Source organism: Limulus polyphemus, unplaced genomic scaffold (assembly GCF_000517525.1).
Source record: "Limulus polyphemus unplaced genomic scaffold, Limulus_polyphemus-2.1.2 Scaffold2187, whole genome shotgun sequence".
NCBI classification, from domain to species: domain Eukaryota; kingdom Metazoa; phylum Arthropoda; class Merostomata; order Xiphosura; family Limulidae; genus Limulus; species Limulus polyphemus.
Genome location: NW_013667797.1, coordinates 145,659 through 158,797, shown reverse-complemented (window position 1 = coordinate 158,797; position 13,139 = coordinate 145,659). Strand labels below are relative to the sequence as shown.

The 13,139-nt window shown below is 30.5% G+C and overlaps 1 protein-coding gene across 4 annotated transcripts in view; it reads right to left on the bottom strand.

Moving 5' to 3' along the window:
- Window positions 1–13,139, bottom strand: part of LOC106466208 (mitogen-activated protein kinase-binding protein 1-like) — a 124,675-nt gene that overhangs the window by 23,703 nt on the left and 87,833 nt on the right. For all 4 annotated transcript variants that reach the window (XM_022394166.1, XM_022394167.1, XM_013926456.2 and 1 more), the window contains 8 exons: window positions 12,888–13,073; window positions 11,562–11,722; window positions 10,272–10,347; window positions 8,413–8,526; window positions 6,947–7,093; window positions 4,502–4,568; window positions 787–901; window positions 378–469 (listed from right to left, as the gene is read on the bottom strand). In XM_022394166.1, coding sequence (XP_022249874.1) covers window positions 378–469; window positions 787–901; window positions 4,502–4,568; window positions 6,947–7,093; window positions 8,413–8,526; window positions 10,272–10,347; window positions 11,562–11,722; window positions 12,888–13,073 — 958 coding nt within the window. The remainder of the gene's footprint in view (window positions 1–377; window positions 470–786; window positions 902–4,501; window positions 4,569–6,946; window positions 7,094–8,412; window positions 8,527–10,271; window positions 10,348–11,561; window positions 11,723–12,887; window positions 13,074–13,139) is intronic.

Genomic DNA, 13,139 nt, shown 5'->3' with positions numbered 1-13,139 from the left:
ATGCGAGTCAACGAACGAGATGATATGGCCTTTCACCTGTTAACCCATATCGAAAAGGATTAAACCAACAGAATGATATTCATAAGCAAAACAATAAGGAAAGTTATACTACACATCAAACCATAATGAACAACGTTCACAGTAACTCCTTACCAAAATTAAAATTTTTATCAATACCAAATCCTTCAAAGCAATGTTTCATAATAGAAAAAAAATGTTGTGGAAAAGTGTATCTTTGGTTAGTATTACAGTCTTATCTTTCTCATTTTTATCTCTCTACCTATCCATTTGTAAATGCATACACACGTACTAAGGACTTTTTCTTATATTACTCTAACTTTATAAAGATACAAAGCACAATACCAGTATTTTCTCACCATTAATAGGCTTGGAATATTCTAAACACAGCACTTCAGAATCATGAGCCTCTATTTTATACAACACTTCCATTGTGTGAAGGTCACAGATTCTGAAAAAATGAAATATTTTGATATAGATGCTTAAGTACTTCAATTCTTTATATTTACAGTTGTAGCAAAACAAATTAAAACTCTTAGTATGAGTTTTCCAGTAACTAACTACAAAATCAGCATCTACATTTTTGAATTTATTGACTATCATATTTTTGAAATCTCAACTGTTACAGGAAACAGCAATATCAATCATAGTATATGTAAAACAGTTTATGATGACCTGACTGTGGATTAGGAGTTGATAACAGTGTGTATTTTAGTAATCTAACAGACACTGTTTATTACTGCTAGTAATTTCTTAATCAACACCCACCTCACATTTCCTGAACGATCACCCGATGCCAAATGACGACCATCGTGACTAATACGGAGACATCGGACCCCATTTTTACCATCATAAGTTGTATCCACTTTGTCATTACTTCCAGCTATTTAAAAAATCCATGAACTGAATTTATAGCTACAAACAAATAATTCAAAATATTAAATCTCCAAATTTTATGAACATAAAACACTAATGTGTACATCCAAAGGTGTAATAAAACACAAAATACTTTATATAGTAGAACATGAAAGCATGATTTATAACAAAATAAGCCTTGTTAATCTATAAATAATGTGATTAGTTTTGCATTACCTGATATGAAACATGCATTTATTATGTGATTACTTAAAACCTTCTGCATGTGTAAAATTCCCCCATGTAATACCTGAGTAACTATACATTCAAGTAACAGACAAAATTAATGATGTAATTTGTGATTACATATACATATTCCATAACAGACTTCACTCAGCCAATATTATGTATGTAATTACACATTCTATAATATATGTCTCAAATAACATTTCATAACAGATATAAAACTAACCAACTTAATATGTGGCTAATTATGCATTACAAATAATACCTCATTTATTCATATGTTTATATATGTAAAATATGCAGTATTTCACATACTAGCTAATGAATATAACTAACAGTATCTAGATGAAGGTACACAGACATTTTGTGGAAAATTGACCACTAATATCCATTAATTTATCAATAACTGTACTACATCTTTTGCCAATATTAGATACTTGATTACTTGTTGATGTTACTGACAAGTTACACGTATGATCACACTATCGCTAGTTCAAATTTTATTCAAACTGTAAGTTACATTACTATTTGGATTTGTTTTATAATTTCTTTCTATATTTCTTGTTTGTTGAATCTTATACAACAAAAGTGAACTAACTTCGAATCTGATGGTTACCAAACGTTGGCAACTTTGAGCAGTCTGAGATATTTGCATAAATCCAAGATGGCCATAAGTCAATTTTTGATTTTTTAAATGTATTACTAACACAAAAAGTTTTAATAAAACATGACATTCTGAAGATGTTTCACTCAACAAACATTTTTGTGTGGTGTTCCTTTTAGAAATTATTTGTAAGTTATGTTTTCATGTTGCCCCAATTTATGATTCACAGTTATATAATCAGAGAAAACATTAACCAGAATAAATTCAGTCTCCAGTTGCTACATCATTAATACCTGAATGTATCCAGTGTGAAAACACGTCAAACTTCAATGGAGTTTTGGCAAAAGTTTGGGAAAACAAGCAGAAATTTTTGTCTTCCCTTATCCTGTTGATAAAACTATAAAAATATCTTTGTTTCCCGATATAGATATGATAGCCATTGTCTGTTTATCTTTGAAATTAAACACATATTTTCTTTATATAAACTGAATAGATTCGTCAACATCCATTTTGCAAACAATAATACTGAAAACTTACAACAGATATTGTGACTGTGCAAAATCTACAATTCTATGGTTTTTATTGGTAATCTGTAAATAACAATTTACACATTTTTTACATTAGGCACATTCAAGCCCTCATAAATGAACGTAGTAAGATAGAGGTCACTGAATTAGTCAAGTTAGAAAACATTAGCAGACATGATTTGCAATATATTTTAATTTGTCTGAATACAGCTACAACTCTAAGTCTAATATAAATGATTCTAAACCATTAAATGCATGATTTTATAATTATTACCACTTTTTACACTATTTACGTAGGAATTTCAATCAGCTTCCATACCTACATGTTAATAATAATCATCATAATTCATTTTCATTGTCCTTAGTCTCTACCTTCCTCACTGCCTACTTGACTTATTCATTATTACTTTTTACACTTTACAATGTAAGCATACTGTGCATGATATTTGAGCAGCTTTGCAAATGCAACTTACACGGATGCATGACTTTTCAGCAGTACACTTGCAAGCTACTTAACACTCAGAATTCCAGTAATGAGATAAAGAAATCCCTCACAAAATTTGCAATGTAATAGCAACATCAGGGGGAATTATCTTGATCAGCAGCTTTCCATTACATTATCTCTAACTTATCAGCTGGTGGAAGTGTTTTGATATTTTAGCCTGTGTGTTTATTACATTCTATAAATGTCATTCATCATTGCTGGTAAAGAAATGAAAAAAAACAGGATGGCCAACTTCCAATAACATCAAGACCAAAAATGTCACACTTAAGAAGCTGCAAACCAAAAGTTTTATTTTCCATAAGAGAATAACCCTGGGTTACATCCAAATACTGCATATAGGGGCAACAATTGTAGGCATATTTCACCAAGTTTTCCGGGCTGTATTGTCAAATTTTTTCATTGTTATTGTAGCCCATAGTTTATGTTTCCAATAAAAACAAGTATAATAAAATTGTATTTACTTTTATAAAACAAGTAGGGATCAATACATATGTAACCTAACAAGCTATAGTAATATAGAAAGTTTTAATGCTACTAACAGTATTGAAACAAGAAAGTTAAAACTACAAAAACTGAGTTATTTAAAATTAATTTCTTTTATCCCTACTTATAAATTCATTTGTTGCATTAAAACTTTCTATATTATCATAGCTAGCTAGGTTAAGTATATATATCCATCCCGATTTGTCTTTATAAAATTAAAAAACAAATTTATTATACTTCTTTGTTTCCTTTTTATTACCTATATTTTTGTGCACCAGTGATATCAAGTGTGGGGAACACGTAAACCTGATTTCATTTTATTACTCATCAGGATCTCTACCAACCTACCCTCAAATCTAATTCTACCCAAAGGAGCACATCATCTATTTTGTGTATGTATATTAGTATCCTTTTCAGTACAAGAAAGGATTTATTGGGATCCCAGATGGAAGAATGTTGTGAAAAAATTAGTGATAAGGTTCATCCTTTTTTCTGTACACTTCTTCTGGAAAAGTCACTCACTTACTTAGATAAAATTAATTGAAATAGTGAAATTTTGATTCACTCCACAAACACATATGTAGCAATTTAGGTGGCTTTATAAACACAATAAGCTTTAGTTTTGCTCAGCCAATATTGTGAAACAGTCATTGTTAATATTCAAACATTTTGAAGGTGTTTTAAATGGACAATTTTTATGGCTGCCACTTTGTTTCATCACGATCCCTTACTATTAAGTACTATCATAATGAAAATATCTGTATCTTCACTGATAATCAGCACATGCTGCTTTTTTCCTTGTTGAATGACCATGAGGAGAACATAACTAACTAAGTTTACATCATCCTCATATTGAAACATGCACTCTTTGTTACCAACCATGTTCAGTATATTAGCATGGAGTACTTAACATAATTAGTTGTTTTTTATTTGTAACATTTTCCATTACTTCACTTCATGTTGGAAAAGATGTAATGTCACAGTGAAATGTCTTCAAAATATTAAATATTATTTAAAGCCATAAGTATTAGTAATCTAACAAAAAACTGGCTGATGACCATCTTAGATTTATGCAAATATCTCAAATGGTTCAAAGCTGCCAAGGCAGCATCCATAAGATACAAATTTAGCTAATTGTTTTACTATAAGATTCATCAAAAAATCTAACCCACTTACTGTAACTTACCGTTCAACCTCGTAGCAACCTAAGTAGTATTATGGTAATACATAACCATTAAAAGTTAATTTCCAAGCTTCAAATACCTGGATTAAAATCCACATCACATAAGTAAGTAAGCTCTGGATCCGTGTATAAAACCTTCAAAAGGTCCTAGAGGAGATAAAAAAAAAAACAACTGACATGCCAATGGATAGTGCAATGTATAAATTATAAACCATAAGCTACTAAACCAGGTAGAATTACTTTAAACTACTTAACAACAATTGTTAGCAAGAATTATAGTGCAACTCACATAAAAAATAAATATTGTCAGGCTTTTTTAAACTACTTAACAACAATTGTTAGCAAGAATTATAGTGCAACTCACACAAAAATAAATATTGTCAGGCTTTTTTGAAACACATCTCTAATATTCAACACTAACAAATTATTCACCATCATATTTTTTACAACATACTTCAACAGCTGAGTAACAATAAGTTATCTTTCTCTAACATATTTTACAACTCAGCTGTACTAGACTTTAATTTTGGATTGAATTTTGTTTTGCCTACGTTAAAGAGCAGAAAACATAAAAAAATGAATGACATATCTCTATCTACCCCTCCGTAATAAAAATGAATTTCTAATTAATATGATATGACAGCAATTAACAAATTAATCCACAAATTTGAAGTTTCACCTACTCATTAAAACTAGTTAATGTCAACAAAGTTAAAGCTTAATCAAAATTTGACCACTCTTTTAATGAGTGTTGAAGACATTTAATTTTTTTAAGGCAAGATATAGTTAAATTGGCAAATTAAAAATGTTCTAACCATATATGAAAAATGGGAAAATATAATATGAAACAAACTGAGCACAAGTACACTGATTTCTTTTTTAGAATAAATCTGAACATTTTAAAGTTTGAAACACATATTTCCTGGATTAATAAAGTGTTATTTTTTATTTAAATGATGTAATGATTAAGTATTTGTAATAGAATGACGTTATCACATATCTAATATTACATATATCTGATATTACACAATATAATATTTATAAGTTATTATTTCACAGTTACAAATAATCAATGAGCAGTTATAATAGTTGGTTTGTGAATGCAATCCCTGCCCAGACAAACCCAACAATAATTTACATTTTTGAGAAACGTGATGGAAATAAGTGAAAAAATAGTAGGAAGAAAAAAAAATTATCTGGTCTTGTGTTTGAATTTAATGAAGAAGTAATCATATCCATAATTAAAATTATCAAAAGAAATGAGAATCATCAGACTCTAATTCACTGAATTCATATTAAATCATTTTTATATTTCAGTATTTTTTCATTTATTTTTACAATTAAACTACAAAACTTACCAACTGTAAGGGACTTCTGAAGTCATTTTTTAAAAATGTCTGTTTTGGATATTTGCAGAAAACTGTGCTAGCCATCCATAATCCTGACTGGCAGATTACAAGGAAGACAGCTAGCAAACAAAACCCACTGCCAATGCTTGAGCTACTCTAATCAAATAGTGTAATTAACTCTCACTCCTTAATGCACCCAGACCCTCAAAGAGCAGAATGGAATTTTATGCCATTGGAACATGGACTCTTAAGATTCACAGTTGAGTAAACTAACCACTAGGCCATGTCTGGCCCTTTTAGAAATGAACCACAACACAGCTTATACAGTTCAATTACAATGTTTGTTGTACTGTCTGCTTTTCTTCACTTGCTTGGACAGTTGAACTACAACAGTTTATCTACTATAGGATTTTATTAACATGGTTGAATAGTTGAACAACAACCAACCATGTTAAGAAAACTTTACAGGTGATAAATTGACAGTTTAACTACAGCAATTTATCAATTGTAAAGTTTTCTTAACATGGTTGGACAGTTTAACTACAACAATTTATCACCTGTAAAGTTTTCTTAACATGGTTGGACAGTTTAACTACAACAATTTATCAACTGTAAAGTTTTCTTAACATGGTTGGACAGTTTAACTACAACAATTTATCACCTGTAAAGTTTTCTTAACATGGTTGGATAGTTTAACTACAGCAATTTATCAACTGTAAAGTTTTCTTAACATGGTTAGATAGTTTAACTACAGCAATTTATCAACTGTAAAGTTTTCTTAACATGGTTGGACAGTTTAACTATAACAATTCCTCTATTGTAAGTTTTTCTTAGCAAAATTATGAACTGCAATAGTTTGTTCTTAGTACATATCGATAATCGAAAAGGTAAAATTTATCAGCAATTTTTCACCATGGTTGGAAATTGAAACTAAAAGAAATTATCTATTTTCAAGGTTCTTTTAGCACATTTGTACTATTTAACTTACCTGAGATCAGGCTTTCCTTTTCCCTTAAATAGTTGAAAAGCAAACATGTATAATATTTATGGATTACAGCTCCAAAAAGAAACAAACAAAGATTTTACTATTAGGTATTTTTTAATATACTTCAACACTTCAGTGAATACCAAACATTTCTTACACTAATGCTTTTACTTCAACTTAATAACACTTACAGAGCTATAAATATTTTTTTGAAAGTTGGAATTGTGATTTAGATTTGGTGTCATGTTCCACACTCTGATCGTGTCATCACTAGAGCAAGTCAGGAATGTTCCAGGTGGCACCACTGATCTTTGTTTGTCTGATATTTCTGGATATGTCTATTACATAAGTAATAACATTAATAAAATATTGATATTCTTAATACAATCAAAACTTCAAACAGAAAATATTATTAAAATTCATATGCCATAAATCTATCCAATGACAAGAGTAAAAACTGTAATTAGAATTATGATATTGTAAGTAGATTCTCAGTGAAAGTAATAACGATAATCATAATATCAAAACTCAGGTCATTTCCAGCACAAAAGGAAAAAATTAAAATATTGATGCTCTGGATAAATCACTGTTAGAATAAACATAGTGCTTAAAATACTAATTAAGTTACAATATAAATTTTACGCTGTATAGTGACTGACATGTTGTTGATGAAGCATGATCCTTTTGGGTATTATTCATGATGAAACATCACAAAAACTACAATATATATATATTTGAAGACCTTCCATTCTCAACTGGCCCAACATGTTTTGATAAACATGGGGTATATAACTATATTATTAAAAAACAAACTTGTAGTAGGCTACTGTCAACGAGGCCTTTAAATCTTATCAGGCAAACTAGATTACAACATTTAACCATTTATCATCTCCACCCATATATATATATACACGTGCTAGACATAATCTCCACATCCGTATACACGCCAGTTGCCTCACGTGTCATTTAAGTGCCTCACGCCTGGTTTGTTGTGGTCAAACCATTGGTACGGTAATGGAAAAAAAAACTTTCCTTGGATGTTAAGATGTTAAAGCATCAGTTTTAAAAATATGTCCACTTCTGTTGAGATGTTTCCGAAAATATGTTATCCAGAAAAGAATTAGGTTTTGCACAACACTGATACACAAATATATGGTGTTCTATCTGAGACTGTGGGTTATAAGTTCACCCAACCTGACAAGTTATAGTACTAGAAGAAACACCTTATCATAAATGACCAACAACAGAGTGAAATCTATGAGAGGGGTTTAAAGACATTTCCCATTTTCTGTTGTGCATCAATTTACATCCCATCCCAATCTGTTTAAGTATCTTATCAAGAAACAATAGTAAATATAATATATATATATATCCAAAAGTCACTCATAAGCTCAACAATGGTAAACTCAATACTAACATCCTATTATCTCTGTGTCATGGTAAAAACAGTTGAGAAAAAAAGACATTACATTCTGAAAAACTAGTAGTTCTAAAAGTGACATAAAATAAGTTCATTACAAAATTAAAACTTACAATTCTAGTAGTGATACACCACCAAGCGAGGACCATATCACTGATTCTTATATGTAAAAGTTCATGTATATAAGTTCTACAGATTCTTCTGAACTTTTTGGAACACACTTTATCTCATACTTACCTCAACCCCCCAGATACAAGCACTGTGGTACATCGATGAGTGAGATTTTCCTACTTTTTTCATATCTTTTACATCCCAGATATACAAGCTGTGGTCGTTATATATACAAGTCACCTAAAAAAAAAAGCATGCAACTTATTTACCTGGAAACAAAAACTCAAAATCCTCACGTACATCGGTATAAACCTTTTATATGTTATAAAAACACTGATAAGGTGGAGTTGCAAATATGCTTTATATGTTGTGCAATTAGCTTTTATATGAAGTTGTTCTTTAGTATCACGTATAATCCATGAAAAAGGAAAAAACAGTGTCTTACTTTCAAAAGTATTTTAACTCACAGTACCACGCTGAAGCTTTAGAAAGTTTGACATGTTATAAAACAAATTTATATTTTTGCCTAATTTAGGCTTGCAGAGATGCCAAATTTTGTAGAAAACTAGCCAAACATGCTCTACATATTTTATTGGCTATATCAAAACTAAAAATTTCCTAAACTTAGTCATTTAGAATTATCTTATTTTGTTTCTACGTTTGGTTGTTTTACCAATTTTTTAAATGGTGGAGTCTTATCTTACATTTGATTAATCAGAATTCTATGACTCATGTGTAAGCAGTCTCCTATGTTTTTTTTAAGTTTTGGGTGTGCATTTTGTCCTTTTATTAACCAATATACTGAAAGTTTTCAAACCTTTCGTGGCTTTTGTCAATAGTAGCTCAAAGAAACAGTAACAAGAAACTTTAAATTTTTAACATTATAACAAATAAGTGAGATATTAAAGTAGAACATGTCAACACAGAAAAAAACAACAACAGAGGTATTAACATGAGTACTGTCAGAAGAGTGGTCTAATGTAACTTTTCTCTACCCCCCATACCATCTGAGGTTTGTAAGATCAACTTGAACTCCTTCAATCTAAACTTTAAATTGAAAATTAAGAAATGTCATAGCAAAAGCAATCATTGTTGTTTATGTTTACTTCTGAAAATTAGCTAATTACTAACTTCTGTATTACTATGTTACAATGCTAGTTTGTTTTGTTGCTAAGTGCAAAGCTACACAAAACACTATCTGCACTTTGTCTACAGTAGACAAACGATCATGACTGTTGACCAAGTTGAAAAATTTACTGTTAAGTAAAGAGTTAATTTGCTTAAGTCAACTACAATTCTTTTAAAAGGCCAAAACATGGTGTTTTTGTAATGCAAACTTACTGTATGAAGCTATACGAGTATTGTATATAGCACCAAATATGTGTACATAAACATGCATTTCTCTTTAAATATACAAACAAGATTACTAATCTATGTATTGTTTGTTTGTTATGGATTTCGTGCAAAAGCTACATGAGGGCTATGTGCGCTAGTCATCCCTAATTTAGCAGTGTAAGACTAGAGGGAAGGCAGCTGGTCATCACCACCCACTGCCAACTCTTGGGCTACTCTTTAACCAATGAATAGTGGGATTGACCATCACATTATAACGTCCCCACGACTGAAAGGGTAAGCATGTTTGGTGTGACAGGGATTCGAACCCGCGACCCACGGATTGCGAGTTGAGTGCCCTAACCACCTGGCCATGCCGGGCCTACTAATCTATGTAATATACTTTTAAACTACATGTGATGTTTTATTTCACTGATATGGATTATCTGTAAAATAAACGGGTTTCAAATAAAATATAAAATAGTAGTTATGGTAACAACATCAGTAAATTATACAAATTACTACTGTCAAAGGGTAAAATCTACCCTTCATTAGAGCCCAGTTGCTGAGTCACTTAGGGACATATGTTACAATGAAGTTATTTTCAAAATGATGTTTGTTTTTTCTCAACTTGAAAAAATTAGATTACCTACCTTTCGACATGTTTCATCAAAAGTTATGGCTACTGTATCAGGATACTTGGCACCGGTTGGGTGAGAGCTTATACGACTATCAAAAAGAACAAAAGATAATTGAAATCACTTAACATTGGAAAATTAAATGTAATAACAAAATTTTGACCATCTATTATAAGACCTCATAACTATTAATCCTATCTACATCAAAAATAACTCAGGATGTTTTGATTATCACTTTGAAAGGACACAAATTAAAAATCCTTTTAAAATGTCTGCATTATTTGTCATTTTTTAAAGCAAATTCTCTAAGTTTTCTTAACTCGTCTTTAAACAATATTTTAAAACATTCATTAACACTGAATTGAGGGGTGGACAATATCTTACTATATAAACAAAAACAACAACAACAACAAAAAAAAAAGAATTGCAGAATAAGACTCACCCTATCAAGTCTTAACTTATATTATGATTACAATGAAACTTGTCAAATCAAAAACACAGTTAAAAAAAAACTACAAACAACTTATTTATATTATAGTGTTACAAAACCACAGAAAAACAACAACACTATTACAAAAATTATTATAATAGAAGGAATCTTACTGGTAGGAGTTTTAGTAAGAATTATATAAAATCTAAAAAAAATATCTATATATAATAAAAAACATAATTTTCATTACAAGACTTTACCTTTCATGTTTAAGTATTTCTAAATAAATACTATGTTACATCTATACTCGGGACTAACTTTCATACGAGGTACTAAGTTTTATAGGTCAAAACCTCAAACACATATGATACTTTAACAGCTGCCAGATCTCTGAAAGTTATCTATTACTTTAGGTTTAAGGCTGTTTCCAAAGGATCAGGTTGCAGATGAAAACAATCATTAGACTTTGATTTTTCTATCTTTTTTTTTTGTAATTAACATTTGCTTTTTCAATTATCATCATCATCATTTTAACACCTATAACACTACTATGCAAGTTTGTTTGTTTTAGAGCAAAGCCACATTGGGCTACCTGCTGTGTCCAACCGCAGGGAATTTAACTCTGGATTTTAGTGTTGTATGTCTATAAACTTATTGTTACCCCACTGGGGGATCACTGCTATGTAAATGGTATAGAAGATAAAAGGAAAATATCTATTTTGTGACAAATGCCTGTTACAACAATTAAAGAGGAAATTAAGCTAGCTGTTGCCAATAAAATGTTTAAATATCATCTGTCATATTCAAACTACAAGGTTTACTTTCTGTGATAAGACAAAAAAACTGTCAAGATTATCAATGCTTTGTAACTTTACCTTCCTATGACTCCCTTGGCAACATCAACACCTAAGTAGTGTGGTTTGGGCAATGTAGAAATATACTGAAGGCTGAAAGGACTAAAACACCTGACAATCCCTTCTGCACAACCAATGAAAATGTAGTCCTCAGCTACACATATACTATTGGCACTGATAGTCTGAAAGCCATGCAAAAGAAAAAAAAAACACATCAACATTTTGATGAAAAAGTTAATTTTTTCAAGCCTGTGATGAATTAAAAAAACCTAGGTACAAAATGTTAAAAAACAACAATAATTAAATACATATTTAACTAAACCAATTAATGAAAATATAAAAAAGTATGAACTGGAACATCTTTATTCCAGCCACTTTTCTCACACTTATCATCATCAAAAAGGTAGTACTTTCCTTTAATCCTACTCACTTCTCTTACAATAACATTACACCATTAGTATTTATCTTTAGATCTACCAATTTCTTCAATATATGTATTTATTTTTATTTTCTGTAACTAATGTTCTCGTACCAATAATGTTTCTTCATCTTCAGTCCACTGCTTGTTTTGTTTTAATTGTGTGCAAAGTTATTCCAGAGCTATCTGCACTAGCCATCCCCAAGTTTTAAGTGACAGATTAGAGGGAAGGCAGTTAGTTAATACCAACTACTCCCAACTTGTGGGCTACTGTAATTAAATAACAAGATTTGACTGTCATTCTTATAACACACCCAGGAACCCAAAGTGTAGAGAGCACTTTTTTGTGTTAACCACGGAACCTCAGATCCACAGTCTGTTATGTTGACCACTGGACCCAGTTCAGCTCCTATACGTTTGTTTTTAAGCACAAAGCTACACAATTAACATCTGTCCTCTGCGCACTGAGAGTATCACAACCAAATTTGTAACATTTTAAGACTTCAGGCTTACATCTGAACCACTAAGATCCAATATAATGCTTCTTAAAGTTCAACTGATAATTTTAGTTGAGCTTTGTGTTGGGATAAGAGTAACCAAATATCCTGATGTGTGTGTAAAACTGAAATGTTGATGACAACAATTTTATTTCTAGAATTAGTCTGATTACAGTTTCATCTGAAAAATATGCTAAATTCAGTTTAAATATATTACAAAATTTGAAAACTTTCTCAACAGTCAACATTATCAAACAACTGGCTTACCTTTACCATAACACACATTTTTATCAAAATATCAACAATATCAAATTGTTAACTTTTATTCTTTTTGCCATTCACTTTTCTATTAATCCAGATTATCAGAACACTAACAATTATCTATAATTCAACCCACTATAATATTATTCCATATTTACAGCTGGTGCTTACCTTTAGCTCCACCCACTTTTCCAACAAACGACGACTGTTAAAAACACACAGAAGTCCTGACTTAGTAATAGCATAAGTACTGTCTGCCATCTCTCCTCGACCACATGCTACATCACAAAAGTAGTTGTTTCTTTGATCACCTAAGATTGCTGACCGCCCCATTAGAGGGACAGGTTCCAATTTGTACTACACAAGAAGATAAAGAAAAAATAAAGTTTCATATATATATATATATATATATATATATATATA